This window comes from Megascapheus bottae, chromosome 6 (genome assembly GCF_031878675.1).
Source record: "Megascapheus bottae isolate mThoBot1 chromosome 6, mThoBot2.hap1, whole genome shotgun sequence".
NCBI classification, from domain to species: domain Eukaryota; kingdom Metazoa; phylum Chordata; class Mammalia; order Rodentia; family Geomyidae; genus Megascapheus; species Megascapheus bottae.
In genome coordinates this window covers 5,641,170-5,659,409 of record NC_143514.1, presented here as the reverse complement: position 1 = coordinate 5,659,409, position 18,240 = coordinate 5,641,170, and the positions used below count along the sequence as shown (strand labels likewise).

The window sequence follows — 18,240 nt, the reverse complement described above, 5'->3', positions numbered from 1 at the left end:
CACCTGCCCTGTTTCATAGACATTCATGAAAAGCCAGTATAAGCAGAACAGTCCAGCAGTTAATTAATGTCAATTCTATGATAAGATTCTTGTCACTTAGACTTTACTTGAGGAAGAATGGAAGAGAAATCACAGTAGAACCCTACCACGACAGTTGATAGCTACTTATTTTCTGAATTTAAGTCTTCTTGAATACTGATGGGAGGACAAAGAGATTATAATAAAGTTAGTCTGGCTAAAAACTAGTGAAGAACTTGTAATCCTGAGTACTCAGGAGGCTGAGATCGAGGATCAGAACTCAAACCTAGCCCAGGAAGAAAAGTCCAATCTCCAATAAACCACCAAAAGGCCAATAGTAGAAAGATGGCTCACTGGGAAAACACTGGCATTGAGAAAAGGCCAAAGGAGAGGATAAAGGCTTGAGTTCAACCCCCGCTACCAGCACACAAAAGAAGTGAAATGCAGTAGTGGATGGTAAAGTATTCAAATGACACATTAGACTAGAACGTGGGAAAGTTTCTTTATTAAGAAAAGGAAGAGAGTTACTTTGAGAAAAGGAGTAAACTGGACAAGCTCTTGTATATACCAGTGGACAGCAAGTTAAAGGTCTTTATTATTTATATGTCTTACCTTAAGTTACATGCAATTACTGTAAGTTGATTATTCCTTATCTCCCAGCATACATACATTTAATTACAATATTAAAACTAATAAGAAAGAGATTCTCATACACAGTCAGTCATTTTTTTAATAGACAGTGACTTGGGGTCCCCCACTAAAACATTTGATGAACCATAACCATTTATTCAGCCTCATGTCAACAACATTAGCAATGGATGTAGAAGACTCAAAGAGAATCTGAGAGAGCTGGCAGTCTGGCCTATTGGTAGAGTACTTGCCTACTAAGCACAAAGACCTGAGCTCAATTCTTGGTACCAATACACAGAAAAAGGCAGAAGTGGTGCTGTGGCTCAAGTGGTAGAGCACTAGCCTTGAGAAAGCTCAAGCACAGTGCTCAGGCCCTGAGTTCCAGCCTTAGGACTGGCAAAAGAAAACAGAGAGAGAGAGAGAAATCTGAGAGCTGGATGCTGGTAGCTCACATCTACAATTGAAGCTACTCAAGAGGTTGATACCTGAAGATTATAGTTCAACGCCAGCCCAGGCAGACATATCCTAGAAAAACTGCAATTTACTAACAAAAAGCCAGAAGTGGAGGTGTAGCTCAAGTGGTAGAGTCAGTCTTCAGTGTAAAAGGTAAGAACAGCACCCAGGCCCTTAGTTCAAACCCCAGCATACAAAAGAAAAGAGAGGGGGGGGGGCAGCAGTGAGGGAGGGAAGGAAGGAGAGAGAGAAAGAAAGAAAGAATGAGAGACAGAAAGGAAAGGAAGGAAGGGAGGGAGGGAGGAGGGAGGGATAGAGAAAAATCTGACCTCACAGTCCAAGAAATGCCAGAAGGAAAAAGGGATTGGGGAAGAGAAGAAGAGAGATGAGCTGATACAAATAAATGTAGATTTCATTGCAAGGAAAAAGGAAGAGGACGAGTGCTTGTGGAAGGGAACTGAAGGTTGCTTTGTGAAGTGGAGCATTCAGACTTGTAGGAATCTGAAGGCATCTCCAGGGATAGCTAGAGCTTTAACAGCAGTACACCTAAAAATAAGCCATGATGGCTGCAACGAGAACCACTGCTAGTATGAACCTGCTCTTGGTTATCACTGAAGCTGAAGAATTACTCCTTTCCACTGCTCTGGTCATCAGAGGCTTTCGCACACGCTCTTCTGTGGTTAAGATGGTTTCTCGAGCTCTAGCCCACTTTCCAGGACCCTGGAGACGGTACTGGGCAGGAGTGCAGGGTCCAAATAGGACCTTGAATGCTAGCTTCGGGTCAGTGAAGACCAGAGACCACAGATTGGGCCTGACACCCACACACTCAGCGATCTCTTCCATGGTATGTATGTAGTCTCCCTGAATGGTGTGGCGCTGGCTCTCCACATACCTGAAGGAGAGAAGACAGAGGCCTTGAACTACCAACAATTCAACCAGACAAACAGCCAATCAGTCAGTGCTCTCTGAGTATCTGCTGATTGACTTGATTTTACACAAGAAACTGTGGAAACTACAGGAGACAGTTGTCATCAATTTTATGGATCTTATGATGGACAACAGGAGATAAGACAGAGGAAACAGCTAAGAGTGAATAAGGCTTTTGGTAAATACTGTGGGTTTTGAATGTAGAAATGTAAAGAGATTAGGGTTAAGGTGGAACTGGCCTATACCTACAGGGATAAGACAAAAGCAAAGAAGCTATTCCAAGTCAGGACTGCTGGCCCACACCTGCAATGTGATTGACTCAGAAGGCTGGGATCTGAGGACCCCAGTTCAAAGCCAGCCTGAACAGGAACGTCAGTGAGAATCTTCTCTCCAATCAACCACAAAAAATGTAGAAGTGGAGCAGTAGCTCAAATGTAGAGCACCAGAGCTTTGATCAGAAAGAGCCAAGCCAGAGCATGTGGCTCTGAGTTCAAATCCCACTACTGACACCAATAAAAAAAAAGTCATGGGAACAGCAAAGTGGAGGGATGGGCAGACATGAGTATAGAAAATGAGCACAGAAGGTTTTCAGGTGTTGACTACAGTACTGGAAGGCTAACATGAACATAGAAGCTCCAGCCCAGCGCATCCACATGCAGAAGGCTGACCAGAAATGTTTTCTGGAAAGAGGTCTTGAGTTATTCTACGAGTCAGTGACAGGGATGGGAACATCCAGAGAGCAGACCCTCCCAAGGTCCAGGGAAATCTGGAATCCTGAAAGGAAGATGGAGGATGCCTTATTCTTCAAGAGTAAGTGGGCTTGTAGTTATAATCCGTAAATCAAGTGCATATTTGAAGAGCTATGAAGACATTTTAGGTGAGGAAATGTGTCTCACAGAGAAGGAATGGCATTTGTGTAGATACCAGAGACTTAATAAACAATAACAACAACAACAACAAAAAAAAAAACACTACTGTGGTTTGGACTCTAGTTCTTAGCCTCTCACTTGGCTTTTTTAATTGAGTGCCTCTCTGCGATTTGAATCATGCTTCCTGTTGGCATTTTGCTGGTTAATTATCAATAAGATGATCTCATGGACATTTCTTCCCAGGCTTTGAACTGTGATCCTCAGTTCTGTGCCTCCTGGGTAGCTAGGATTATAGATATAAGCAACAAGCGCCTTGCCTGTAATCCTACATTTCCCTGGGAAATTTTCTTACCTGTTTGCCATTTCCTCTTGAGTCTTAACTATTTCTGCCACCATTTCATTCTGAGGGGGTAATTTCTTTAGCCCTAAAGAGAAAAATGAAATTTTGATACAATTTCTCAGAGGGGGGGAACGATCCTACTAAGAATTAGTGCACGATTGAGATAATTTTCCATACTCAAAGAGATTATAATTTACTTGATCACCTTATCCTATCACTACTGAAATATGATGCAAGAAACTCCAATCTGAAAATTAGAAATAAATGATGACCCCAAATCCAAATTTCTTTCTGTGTTTGTACATGGTTCTGTGTATGTGTGTGCATATGTGTGTGGGTATACATGTCAGTATTGGGGTTTGAACTAATGGCCTTAAACTCTTACATTTTTTACTCAGGGATGGCGATATACCACTTGAACCACAGCTCTATATTGAGCACTTTGTTAATTAGGAATGAAAATTTTGGGGACTATTCTGGCTACACTGGTTTCAAATGTAGATCTTCAGGTCTCAGCGTCTTAAATAGCTAGGACTACAGGTAGGAGAAACCATGGCCCAGCACAAACTGATCTTTTTATTCACTGAGAAGTAAATAAAAACAAACTCAAGAGTCATATGTTTATGCTATTGGTCAATGGGAGATAATTATCCCAATCTAAACCTTTTTATTTGATAAGAGTTGGAAAGTAAGAACCAGAGCACTACTTATTGACCAATTTTGCCAGATAAATTTAAGCACACACACACAATAATAGACATTTCTGTAGTAGGAAATTCATGGCAAGGACACAACTAGACAAGCAGCCAATTGTATGTCAATAAAAATAAAAACCTAGGTCACTATTCACCTTATACCCAGATATGTAAACTCCATGTCAGCTAGAAACTTTAGAGACATCTGATTCTTAAGTTGTATTCCATAGAATTCTGGAACATTGAGTTTCAGATGGAAGTACCTCTTACCTAACAAGTGCCACTAATACCAAGTGACAATCTCTTTCCTCCCTAGATATCTCTGGTCATAGAGATATCACCTTCAGAGAAGGTGATAATTGGCTGCTTTAGGTTTGGAACATTCTTGTTCTCTTCCTTGCTGGTTTCCCTTTCCTGGAGACTCCTGACAACTATGCTGGAATGCCTCTGCTAAACCACAGGACTCCAAACTCCACACTCAGAAGGAGCCTTCTGAGCTGGGCTCAGGGCTATCCATGATCCTGTCAACTCAGGGTTTGAGATTTGATGACTGTGGTTCAACACTAGCCCAGGTAGATAAATGTGAGAGACCCTTCTCTTCAGTTAACCATGAAAAAGGCAGAAGCACAGCTATGGCTCAAGTGAAAAGCACAAGGCACTGATTTGAAGCCCCAATACAAGTAAAAAAGTAAGTAAATAAGTAAATACCTTGTGTGCTTTGCTAAATCTCTGCATTTAGTCAGGGAAATTATTACATTTATAAATAAATGAGGAAACAGGGAAATTAGATTGAAATTGGTTACTGAGAATGCTCAAGAAACCTAATTTAGGACTTGATTTTCAAGTTACTTCTCATCACATAACCATAAGCTGTTAGTGAGGAAGTGGCCTATTTCCTCTGGATAATTCATATCCACTAGGCAGATAATTCATTAAAGAAGTCTAGGGAGCACTGGAGGTTCATATCTGTAATTGTAGTTACTCAGAAGATTGAGATCTGACAATTGTAATTCAAAGCCAGGCTAGTCAGATAAACCCACAAGACTAATCTCCAATTAACAAGCAAAAAACTGGAAAGAAGACATGGTTTAAGTGGAACATAGCCCTTGAAAATGAAAAGTCAACATAATCTTGACTTTAAGCTCTAGTATTCTCATAAAGTAAACAAATTTTAAAACTAGATTTCATTAAAACGTTTAGAAACCTAATCATTCTGCTGGCTCACTGAGTGTACTATCCTAAACCTGTTTTGTTTTGTTTGTATATTCCTACTTGAAGGAAGGGCCTTGGAAAGTAGAGAAGTAAGGATTTGAGAGATTGAAGAGTCCACATTCTCAAATGGTCTACAATCAGGTCATAATTTCTGTCTGAAATTAACTCAGATCATGTCTTAGTAAGTGGTTTTATCTGTAATTAAACATTATTTGCTTCATAAATAAACAACAATTTTCCCAAGTCTGGAATGTACATTGGAGTGATCTGGGGACCATTTTCTTCAAAGAACTATGCCTACCCTACTGAGATTTAGGAGATATACGTTGCCATGGATAGGACCAACAATTCCTAGTAGGGAAAAATTTCTCAGCTGGTGCTGATGAATGACCATGGGTAAGAATAATTAATATAAATTGTTATTCTGTATTACCATAGATTATTGATTATTGAAGCATTCATAATTTAAATGGTTAATACATGTATTAATAAATGGTTCCTATATATTGTTACTATTACATATTAATCTACATTTTAAATTCCACTTAATAATAAATTTTTAATAGCATTTTTATTCCAAGTGCTATTATAGTCATGCCTACTGTCTCTGGCTAGTTAAAAGGAAATACACAAGCATATGTAAACATATCACCACGTAATGAGGTAGTCATTTGTACCTCCACTTACCTTTAAACACCTGAGCAGCCCAGCGAGCTTGGAGCTCTGCAATGGGCATAATGGCTCCCAAGGGCTGGATCAAGCCGATGATTGCACAAGTTGGCTTTTCCAGGTGAGGGGGAAAGACTTTCTTATACAGGGAAACCTTATTGTTTACCACTTTGACAGAATCATCTTTAAGAAAGGGAAAGGCAAAACTGTAGCCTGTGGCAAAGATGACAACATCAATGTCATCCTCCCTGGAGCCGTCCTCAAATATGGCAGCTGTCTCTGTGAATTCCTTCACATTTCCTTTCACCTTCACCAAGCCAGAAATGATGCGATTTGGCAGCTCATCGTTTACTGTTGGATGCTGACTCAGAGCTCTGCAAGTGGAAAGGAAGATGAAGGGAAGGAAAAATGAGCAACCAAGAGAAAGAGATAAGGAAGACAGAGAAGAGAAGAGGAAAACAGAAATCAGTACCATGGATGGTGCCGGTGACTCACATGTATAATCCTAGCTAGTCAAAAGACTGAGATCTGAGCACCAAGGCTTGAAGCCAGCTCTGCAAAATAGTCTATGAGATTTATCCCAAGTTCATCAGCAAAATGCCAGAAGGAAGCCTGCTATTGAGGGTTCATGCCTATAATCCTGGCTTCACACAAGGCTGAGATCTGAGCATTGCCATTCAGAGTCATCAAGAAAATCCATGAGACTCTTACCTCCAATTACTTATGGAAAAGCTGGAAGTTGAGCCATGGCTTAAAAGTGTTGAGTGTTAACATAAAGGCTCAGGGACAGTGCTCAGGTGCTGAGTTCAAATTCTATACCTAGCACACATACACAAAAAGCCAGAAGCAAAGGTATATCTCAAGTAGGATGTTTGAGCATGTTTGAACACCATGTTTGAGCAAAAAGCCAAGTAAGAGCTCAAGGCCTTGTGTTCAATCTCAAATATCACCTCACATACACGTACACACACACACACACATCCTAGAAATGCATACCACATCAATAAATTCTGCTTTTGTGAAGGTGACTAAATAGGCCACTGGTTTCCTCTCAGTCTGTCAGTGGAATTTGGTAAACATCAAATTCATACCACATGCCCGAGATCAGAACCTCAAGGCCAAAGTTGGCTCTGGACAGCATTCATTAGAAGAATGAAGACAAGTTTTATTTCAGGAGTGGCCATTTCTGCTTTTTCAAGTAGCTGAAGCACTGTGTGGAATGATAAGGCCATAGTCCAATGCCTCACCTGCATATTAACAAGTCTGGCAGGGCTAGGCTATCAGCATCCCTTCTAATCCCAGTTCTAGTTTCTAGTACGGTGTCTCTCCTCTCACGTTTAGGCATAGTGCAATGCCCAGCTCACAGCAGGGCCTCGTGTGTGGAGATGAGTGAATAAATGAAGTAATGCCTCTATAACTTTTTCAGTTCTTGTTGGACACCACAGAACAACTGACACATGGGGAAGTGACTGAGGCCCAGGAGGATAGGAGACTGAAAGCACAACCCAGAGAGGAGCACATCTTAGCTTTCTGTGGCTGACATGGTAGGAATCTGAGTTCAGGTCCTATAGATTACTCTTTTTTGGTTTTTGTTTTTTGGTGGTACTAGGGCTTTGAACTAAGAGCCTCATGTTTGCTAGGCAGGTATTGTGCTGCTTGAGTCACTTTCCAGCTCTTTTTGCTGTATTTATTTTTTCTAGTCAGAGTCCTTTTGCATGGGACAGCTATGGATGGTGATCCACCTACTTCTGCCTCCCTGTAGCTGGGTGACAGGCTCATGCCACCACCCCCAGCTGCCTGTTGAGATGGGACTTTTCGAACATTTTGCTTGGGTTGCTTGAAATCTGCTCCTCTTGATCTCAGCCTCCTGAGGATCTGGGAATAAGTACATAAGCTCCCACACCTGGAGCTGTAGTTTTTGTTTTCTTTTAAACATGGCAATAGTTCTGTTAGTCATCCTGAGTGCCTTGGCCATTATCATCTCTGCTCTTGTTCTGAGAACTTACCTATGTTTAGGTTTCAAGCCAAACAGTTCATGGTCAAACCGTTGGTTCATGCGTCTTTCCAAAATTGAACTTGATACTGATGGACCAACTATCTTTGATAAAAACACTTGAAATCGGGAGCTCAGTTGCATATCAATGGGATATCCATTTAAGCCCACACGGTTGAGGATCCAGGCCCCTCTCCGGGTGCTGAGGAATACCTGGCACATGGGAACAAGGGTTGGTTCTGTCATTCAGGCTTGTGGTCCTTCCAAAGCATCCCTCCTTCTTTCAAGATTCAAATCCAGGTCACTCATCTGGCCCCCATGATCTTTAAACAGAAATGCTTGGGAAGTTTCCTTCCCAACCATGAAAATTATCATTAGAATGGTGCCTTTTCAGTCCATGAATATGTCTTGATCTGACCTGCAACTTCATCTCTGTTCAAAGCTCTTTTACCTCTCCTGCCTAAAATCCTTTCCCTTCTTCTTTTTGGGGTCCAGATTAAACTTTCTCTACTAAGGTACCAATGAGCATTCAGGCTGACAAACTTCTCTTCATTTTTTTTGGTGGGTCATAAGGCTTGAAGTCTGCCTTGGCACTGTCCCTGACCTCTTCAGCTCAAGGCTACCACCCTACCCTTGAATCAAGTGCCACTTACCATTTGCTCGAGGTTAATTGCAGATAAAAATCTCAAGCCCTTTTGTGCTCTTTTCTGCTGGCTTTAAACCTTAATATCAGCCTCCTGAGTAGCTAGGATTACAGGCAGGAGCCACGGTGATGATTAGATTGCTTCTTTTTTTCCCATTAAAAGCAAAAGGGAAATTCCCTCTCAATATGGCACCTCCAGGACCTATACAGATGACCATAATGAAACTACACCCCCCCTCCTCTCCAGGTCATGGCATGGACTCCACACCGCCAAGGCTGAGGGGAACACGAATGCTGTCTGAACCTATCAAGGAAACCTTCAGTGGAAGGCCAGCGGAGGATAGAGAGAAACCTACACACAGTACCAGTGTCTGAGGCAGTGGAGCCAAACCCTGTGTGTGGTTGACACTGGGTGGAGGTGGGGGTGGGGGCTGTGTGCGGGTCACCAGGCTCTTTCTGGGGTCTGCTTCCCTTCCTTGGTGAGGGTAAAGCAAAGTCAAGCCACTCATTGACGGATTCCAACCTGCTTGGCGGTGTGGCTGATCTCAACAGCCAGATCCCCTCCAGAATTCCCAATGCCAATGACAATGACTCTTTTTCCTGTGAACGCTGTGGGGTCCTTGAAGTCTCGACTGTGGAAGTATCGTCCTTGGAATTTTTCAATTCCTACCAGAGAAGGGAGAGCAGTTATTGAGAGATGGCCTGTAGGCTGGATGCCATGAATCTTCAAGTTGGGATTTTCCATGGCCTTCCTTTCCTTGATACTCCTTTGCCTTTCTGAAAGTTTTTTAAAAAGTATTTTCTGCTCTTTCTGAATTTTATTTAATTATCTTTTGCTCTCCTTTTGATAAGCAGTTTGTATCTTGGCTTTGCAGGCTCACAGGCAATAAAGCCTCAGAAAATGACAATCTCCTGGGTTTTTTCATTCCCTGAAATGTCTATTCCCACTTCTCTTAGTCCCTTCCTCTTTCATTTGGCTTTGTGCTTAAAGGCTGGTACTCCACCATATTAGCCATAACTCCATATCTTGTGTTTGCTGGTTCACTGGAGAAAAGCATCTCAGAGATTGGCCTGCCTGGGCTGACTTTGAACTGGGATCCTCAGATCCCAGCCTCCTGAACAAGCAGGATGACAGCTGTGAGCCACCAGTACCCAGCACTACGCTCATGTCAGTGACAATCCATACTCCACAGTGCACAATCTGGCTATTCACACATTACATATTCAAAAGGAAAATCAAGCCAAAGACTGTCGTAATTCAATGCTTCATACTATGATTTCCTCCTAGAAAGGGAATAATTCTGGACATTTTCTTCTACTGCTGAAACCTTCTTAATTGAAGCCAGTGTTGCACAATAGTTTTGTTTTTTGTTCTTTTCACTAAAGCCAAAGTCAGATGGGGGTGACTAGGATTTCATGCCTGAATTGACACTGGGCAGATCAAGCTAAGAACTGATATGTCTAATTAACCACCAAAAACCCAGACTCGAGCCATGGCTCAAGTGGCAAGAAAGCCAAGAGAGCCCTGGAGGCCCTGACTTCACCTCCAGTGGAAGCTCCAGGAAATCAATCAAGCTAACATCGTGGGTTGGAGGAAGGCTGAGCCTTTTGCCCATGAAGTCGAGAATGACCACAACCTGTCCACTTGTCAATGGTCAGGTCCACGTGTGGTGTGGAGCCTTCCCTTCTGGACAGGTCACTCACCAGGAAAGCTGTGCAGGGGCAGGTGAGCATCGCTGTGGTGCCCTGTGCAAACCATCACTCCATCGAAGACATCCACCTGCGTTGTCCCTTCACACTCTGTGATCACCTCCCACTGGCCTGATGCAGAGAAATCAGGCTGCTTCTTCACACTGCACACGGCTGTCTGAAAAGTGACAGTCATGGGACACTGCTACCCCAGCCTGTACACTGGTCCCCAGCCCTGCAAGGCCACCACTTCCGGTTAAATGTGCAGAAGGCTGTTGTCACCACTGTCTTTCCACCCCAGGCCCCCACACACAGACAGTCCATTTTACAATGCCTGAAGAGAGCCAACTCAGCACTGACATTCAGTGAGAAAACTTCCATGAGGCAGACTAAGTACCTTAGCTGGCCAGCTAATGAACTGTGCTGCCAGGAAAAGGGCAAACCACTAGTTCTCCTGTCTAGACCCCAAGGCACTGAGAACCCAAGGAAACCTTTGTCACATTCCATGCCATCCCCATGCCCACTGATGTCTTCTCACCCCCAAGAATTCTTCCCTTGCCTAGGTATACCAGGACCCAGTAATTTCCCAAGAACTACACCAGATTACTGTGGCAATCACACTCAAGAATATAGTGAACCCTGGTCAGGAAGCAGGAGAGAGCTAAGTCACTGGGGCCAAGCTGTAGAAGCAGGAGATGTTAAAGTTCCTCTTCCCATCGGTTCCACTCATCCATTTCATTAATAGCAAAATGGAATGCAACGGAACTCTTCCAGCAGGAGACTGTCTATATCTGCACACAGAATCTCTGAAAGAGCTTCCTGATCCTTTTTCAGACACAGAGAGGTCAAAGAATAGAAGCCTGGCCTGCATAGGAGAGATACAGGGTGGATAGTCAATCAGATTCTCCACAGGAGCCCTGGCCAGTGGCAGGGCTCCCTTCAGGAGCACAGATGCCCACACAATGCCCCAGCTGACCTTGAACCGGATGTACTTGAGAAGGTCAAATTCTTTGGCATACATCCGGAAGTACTCCAGGACTTGGGAGTGGTGCATGAAGTTGGGGAAGTGGTCTGGGATGGGGAAGTCACTGAAGCACATCATCTCCTTGGAGGTGTTGATCACCACGGACTTGTAAATACTCGCCCTGCCCTGCTCAGCGCCTTCCTGCAGTAACAAGAAGCATCTGGTCAACTGGAGAAGTCACTTCATCATCTCTAACTCGTGGGTACACATTTGGTGGAGCTTTCTAAATGAAATGTCAAGCCAACAACTTGTATATGAGAACACAAACACACACACACACGCACACACACACACACACACGCACACACACATACACACACACATACGTGCACACACATGGGCACATACATACATCTCCCTGGACTTGTGCTTTCCCTCATCCTCTACCCATTTAGTCCCTTTCTGTTCAATTAGATTTAGGATGTATTTTGTTTTATTTTAGTTTTGTATTATAGATATTTTTATTGTTATTGTATAGGTAATGCACTGAGTGGGATTACATTTTTTACTGTGTTTGTGTGTGTGAGAGTACTCGGGTTTGATCTCAAGGCCTGTGTGTGTCCTTGAGCTTTTTGCACTCAAGCCTGTGGCTTGAGGTCCACTAACCGCTTCTGAGGGGGTTAATTGAAGGAAAGATTCTCTTGCACCTTCCTTACCTAGCTGGCTTCAAATGAAGATCTTCAGATCTCAGCTTCCTGGGCTGTTAGGATTACAGGCTTGAGGCACTGATGCCCAGCTCACAGTGAATTTTCCTAACACCTCAGCTTCTCCCACTGTGGACTTGTGGAAAGTAAACATTTGAAGTTCTGTAGCTCTACAGGTCTTTTAGCAGTCACTCAGTTCATTCTGTTCTCAGGGATTCCTGTAATGAATGCAGCGGTAGCCTACTGTGTGCTGGCACACACTTGACCTGGAATGGAACAGGAGCCAGCACAGAAGTGACCTGCCTCAGGGGAAAGCAGTGTCTTATGATGAATCTGCATTGGTTTTCAAAGAAATAGGTCAGAAGGTGGTGAAATCCTGTTCCAAAGGTAGAAATCAGAAATGCTGCCAAACTAGACTTTAGCAAACAATAATGAAGATTAAAAAGCCAGAACTTGCCGTTCTGATTTCCTTTGGGTCGTTTAGAGGAGATAAGACACTCACAGCCCTCCTGAGGCTCAGCTAAGATGAGGATATGAGCCTCCCGTGCCTGCAGACTCTTCTTAAAGAGGAGACCCAGTGGACGTGAGGTTCAATGATTCTCCATGGTCTCACTCCCTGTACTTGACAGACACAAGCTTTGAGCAGCCTCGTGTTCTCTGCACTAGGTATCAGCTACATTTCAAAGACAGAATTTTGGTGTCAGGAGCCAGTGGCTCACAGCTGTAGTTCCAACTACTCAGGAGGCTCAGATGTGAGGATCTCGGTTCAAATCCATTCAGGGCCGATAAAGCCCAGAGCCTGCTGTCTCCAATTAACCAGGAAAATGGTGGCAGTGTAGTTGTGGCTCAATGGCAAGAGAAAGCAGCAGCCTTGTTGGTAGAGCTAAGTGACAGCACCAAGGCCCTGTGTTCAAGACGGGTCCACACCTACACCACACACCATGCCACACACCACACACCACACACCACACACCACACACCATGCCACACACCACACACCACACACCACACACCACACACCACACACCACACTCCACACACCACACACCACACACCATGCCACACACCACACACCACACACCACACACCACACACCACACACCACACACCATGCCACACACCACACACCACACACCACACACCACACACCACACTCCACACACCACACACCACACTCCACACACCACACACCACACACCATGCCACACACCACACACCACACACCACACACCACACACCATGCCACACACCACACACCACACACCACACACCACACACCACACACCACACACCATGCCACACACCACACACCATGCCACACACCACACACCACACACCACACACCATGCCACACACCACACACCACACACCACACACCACACACCACACTCCACACACCACACACCATGCCACACACCACACACCACACACCACACACCACACTCCACACACCACACACCACACACCACACACCACACTCCACACACCACACACCACACTCCACACACCACACACCACACACCACACTCCACACACCACACACCACACACCACACTCCACACACCACACACCACACGCCACACACCACACACCACACGCCACACGCCACACGCCACACTCCACACGCCACACGCCACACGCCACACGCCACACACCATGCCATACACCACACTCCACACACCACACACCACACACCACACACCACACACCACACTCCACACACTGTGCACAGGCACAAAGTCAATATAACCAGGAAAGGATAATCAGAAGTCCATTGCCCTCTTACAAAGAACTTTGGACTTCTTGATAAATCAAAGTTCAGAGCAAACAAAGCAGTGGGATATTATATTGCCTAAAAAATCTCCAAATTGACAAGAAGAGGTCTGCCACAGAATTATCTAAAGTGGACTGTGACACTTAATGATAATATTTATCTGTCTATGAGTGCAAAAGAAGGATTCCTGGGAGGAATTGTGAGCAAATAATTCCAGCTCATTTACCAGGGACAACTTTTACACATTGAAAACAAAATGTTTTAGAAAGATTTAAGTATCAATAGTCTGAAGTAGTAAGAAACACTTTAAGGAAAGGATGGGAGGGAGGAAGGGGGCGGGTAAGGGGGGCTGGGCCAGGCCCTGGGGTTGGATTCTAGCAGCTCCAGCCTCAGTGCACCTCCCCAGGTGAACTGGTCCCCAGGCCTGGGCTGGGTCAGGAGGGGTCAGGGCTGTACCTGGAACCTCCAGAGCCCTCCGATGTCCTCCGACCTCTCGAAGCAGAGGGGCTCCAGTCCTTCCTCCAGGCAGGTCTTGATGCAGGCGAGCCCGCTGGAGCCGGCGCCCACCACCGCCACTCTTTTCTTGGCCATGGCCTGGTCTTCCCGGGCTGGGGTGTAGTCCTCTCCCTGCAGGACACAGGAGCACAAGCCTGGACGGGGGACACTTCTCGCTGAGGGAGGATTCGGGGCCTCCTCACCTGGCCGTGCACCTCTGGTCTGCAGCAGTGTCGCTCCAGGCCCAGAGAGGAAGGAGGCCAGGGACAGTCACTCTAATCCAAGGCCAGGGGAGGCCCGCCCCCTGCTGGCCACGCCTCCCGGGCCCAGGGCCAGTTGGCCCTGGGGAAACAGAAGAAGAAAATAATAGCTGAGAGGGCCTGGAGCAAGCTGCTGGCACGCCCGAGGCTGGGGGTCATTCCCCTGAACCAGACACCCCAGAATTCCCAAGTGGGGCTTGACCTTGATAAAGTAAAGGACAGTGCCCAGGCCCTGAGTTCAAACCCCAGGACAGGAGGGGGAGGGGGAAGAGAGAGAGAGAGAGAGAGAGAGAGAGAGACAGAGACAGAGACAGAGAGAGACAGAGAGACAGAGAGGGACAGAGACAGAGAGACAGAGACAGACAGAGAGACAGAGACAGACAGAGAGACAGAGAGACAGAGACAAGGACACAGAGACAGAGAGAGAAAGAGAGAGAGAAAGTGAGAGAGAGAAGAAGAGAAAGAGGGAGACAGAGACAGAGAGAGACAGAGAGACAGACACAGAGAGAGAGAGAGACCGAGACACAGAGACACAGACACAGACACAGACACAGACACAGACAGAGAGACAGACAGAGAGAGACAGAGACACACAGAGAGAGACAGAGAGGCTGACACTATTACTTGAGGCACACTTATACATCCAGCTTTTGGCTGGTTACTTGGTGATAAGAGTCTCTTGAATTTCTCTGTATAGGGTAACTCCATCTTTAGATCCCAGCCTCTCAATTAGCCGGGATAACAGGTGTGAGCTTTTGGTGGGTTGAAAATTTATTCTGTGCTGTTAGATCATCAAATGTGTGCAACTGCATCCATCAAACTGCAATTCTTTCCTTTGGCAGAAGTGGGGAAGGAATACCCTAGACTCTTTGGCAGGCCTCACCACACAGGAAGGGACATTTTTTTTTTCCACTCTGGGGCACAGACCTCATCGGAGCTCAAGGTCGAAGGTCAAAGATCACACACTCAAGAGCCAGTCCACATCTGATTTACTAGAAGCTGCCAAACGGTGCCTTTCTGCACAGCGAATGGAACACATCCACTGGTTAAGCTTTCCTGCTCATGCTGGTTTTGGCGGGGTCACAGAGACTCCCCGTCGGTGGCACTGTCTGTGCCACATTGCCTTCCTGAGTTTACTTCTAGAGCAGTTGACCCTTGCCAATGGAGGACCCTACACAGAGTTCATATAAACGTGGTGATGATGAAAGGCTAGAAAGGATGAACTGCAGTTAAAGCTACCCTCTTTCTCTGCCAACCAACAGTGGTGACTCATCAGAAACTATTGTGCAGGCATTTTCTTTTGTGTGTCAGCACAGGGGCTTCTACTTAGGATCTCATGCTTGGGTTTTGTTTTGGATTGTAATCCTGGGGTTGAACTTGGGCCTTGGGCAGTGTCCATTGCACAAAATTCTTCATTGTTCTAAACGGGGATCTAAGAAAACAAAAGCCAGGCTTTAAGGATTGACTCTTTCCCTATGATGCCAGCTGCATCTGCAGGTCAGGCAGAGCAGCTGGGTTGCACAGATGTGCATGAAACAGGTAGGCCAATCTGACCTAAGCTTGGCATCAACATCCCAATGTGGGCCTAACCTGAAGGGAACTCCGAGGCCAATCTGTGAGAGCAGGAGAGGGTTAAGAGGTTGGAAGGCTAAGAAGTGACCCCTGAGAAGGCCCTGAGAAGGCAAGACAGATGAACATGAAAGTGCTTGGGGACGGGCAGGCGACAGAGGCTCACGCTACTCAGGAGGCTGAGATCTAAGGTTCAAAGGCAGTCCATGAGACTCTTCCCTCCAAGTAACCACCAGAAAACTGGAAGAGGGGGTGCAGGGACAGGGCCCAGGCCCAGACTTCAAGCCCCTCGATTGGCAAAAAAAAAGGAAAAAGCTGGAGACCTTGGATAATGGAATCAGTTATACTCTACTGGGCCTATTCTCTGCAGGCGCCTGCAGTCACCTCCCCTGCAACAAGCTCAAGTGACCTGTGTCTCCTTGCCCAGACCCCACAAAACTCTAAACTCCAACCATACCTCCCTGCACAACCTCGAGTTCTGTGGGAAGGTGGTTGGCCTTCTCTATGCCTCAAGAAACAGTCCAGGCCTGTTGAGAATTGATCCCAGCCTTTCCTTTCTTTCTCCTCCATTTTCCTGTCCAAGGTGAGCTTTTTATCTTTTTTGTCCCTCTAAACAGCTTCCAGACAGAAGATACTGTAGCGCAAGGACACAGGCTCGCTGTGCCCTCCCGCCCAGCTGTTCCTGGGTTGCGATGGTTGATTTGTGGCTGGGTCTTCTGTCTGGGCAGACAGAAGCAGCAGATACCGGGCATGGCGAGGATGCACAGGCAGCTCGACTCCAAGTCCTGTGTGGACAGATTCACGGGTGGCAGCAGCGTGGTGCCTCCCAGGCCGCTGTTCCCAGACCCCTGTTCTGTCCAGGGCCAGCTCCGCTCCACCCCCTGCCCTGCACAAGTGCCTAAGGCCAAGCAGCCATCCATGTGCCATTGTAGGCACCTGTGTGTGCTGAGCCTCAAGGCCGCATGCGAGTTACCTGACCTATGTGACCAGACGTCATGTGCGTCCCTGAAATTGAAGGCACAAGCCCTCTGGCAGCCACAGCAGGGGAAGCTGCCACACTTTACCTCTCACCCGACCTCTTCGGGGTTTCTCATCATCCAGTCTACTTACTCATATTTGACTGGGGCTTCAACTCAGGCTCTCTCCCCCTTGCGTGGCCTTGTCTGCTCAAGGCTGGCTCTCCACCACATGAGCTGGAGCTCCACTTTTTCTGCATCGTGTTTGTCTTCATGAGGCTTTCCTTCATGAGGAGAGCTGACCTAGACTATCCAACCAGGACAAGGTTTGACAATGTGACAGCTGCAGGCGGGCCCTCCACTAGAACTGCAGTTCCAGTCCAGACATACCCTTATCCTGGGATGGCAGCTTGTGGCGGTCTATCATTACTACCTTTCTCCCCTCCCTCCATCTCTTGATTTTTTTCTTTCTTACTATCTTTCCTTCCCTCCTTCCTTCTTTCCTTCCTTCCTTCCTTTCATCCTTCCTACCTTCCTTCCCTCCTTCCCTTCTTCCTTTCTTCTTTCTTCCTTTCTTCCCCTCACCTTTCCTTCATTTTTTCTTCCTTCTACTCTGTCTTCATATTTTCTTCCTATTTTCCTTCCTTCCTTTCTTTCCCTTTTTCTCATTTGCTTGCTTTCCTTCTTCCTTCTTTCCTTCTGTACTAGTAATAGAATTCGAACTCAAAGCCTTGAGTTATTGCTTAGTGGTTTTGCTCAAGGCTGGTGCTCTACCAGTTGAGGTGTGTGGTTTGTGCTGTGTGTGTAGGTCTGTTTGCTGGCTAATTGGACCTAAGAACCTCATGGGCTTTTCATCCTTGATTAGTTTGGGTTATATCAACTATTAGTTGTATTGTTAAGATACAATTATGCAAATTTTATTACTGAAAACAAACCCCTTCCATTGTGCTCCTTCATCAGGAACTTCAACTGAACTAGAATGTTTTCATGCCTCAATTAGAAAGAAAAGCAAAACCAAAGCCTGGGGTGGGTTTGTAGGGTGAAGGGGGAACTATACAAAGCTAGGCAATGAGAGTTCACACACTTATAATCCTAGCTACTCAGCAAGCCAAGATCTGAGGTTCAAAGTTCAAAGCCAGCCTCAGGCAGGATAGTCTGTGAGACCCTTATCTTCAAATAGCTACTAAATAACTGGAGGTGGAGCCCCAAGTGACAGATGACTAGTTTCCAGCAAAAGCACTCAGGGTAGCATCCAATGAGAGATGTAAGAAATTGTGTCTTGCTTTGGGCAGGTCACCCACTTGTTTTTTTTTTCAGCATATTGTACAGGGTGTGTAAACTTCAATGATCCATAGGTATATTTCCTGGGTGTGTGTGTGT

The 18,240-nt window shown here is 45.7% G+C and overlaps 1 protein-coding gene across 1 annotated transcript; it reads right to left on the bottom strand.

The window, feature by feature from the left end:
• Positions 1 to 1,077: 1,077 nt before the first annotated feature.
• On the bottom strand, positions 1,078 to 14,309 carry LOC150061297 (flavin-containing monooxygenase 5-like). Its single transcript, XM_090334171.1, has 8 exons — positions 14,037 to 14,309; positions 11,115 to 11,303; positions 10,154 to 10,316; positions 8,973 to 9,115; positions 7,820 to 8,019; positions 5,832 to 6,187; positions 3,250 to 3,322; positions 1,078 to 1,993 (listed from the first exon to the last, which is right to left on the bottom strand). The coding sequence occupies exons 1-8, from the start codon at positions 14,169 to 14,171 to the stop codon at positions 1,648 to 1,650; spliced, it is 1,605 nt and encodes a 534-aa protein (XP_090190297.1). The 5' UTR covers positions 14,172 to 14,309; the 3' UTR covers positions 1,078 to 1,647.
• Positions 14,310 to 18,240: the final 3,931 nt, after the last annotated feature.

Bases quoted from the DNA above. Each gene is read 5' to 3' on its own strand.
- LOC150061297 (XM_090334171.1), bottom strand. From the start codon at position 14,171: ATGGCCAAGAAAAGAGTGGCGGTGGTGGGCGCCGGCTCCAGCGGGCTC. The intron at 6,188-7,819 runs GTAAGTTCTCAG...TTCCACTTGCAG, and splicing joins GGCTTGAAACCTAAACATAG to AGCTCTGAGTCAGCATCCAA. The intron at 3,323-5,831 runs GTAAGTGGAGGT...TTTTCTCTTTAG, and splicing joins GGCTGCTCAGGTGTTTAAAG to GGCTAAAGAAATTACCCCCT.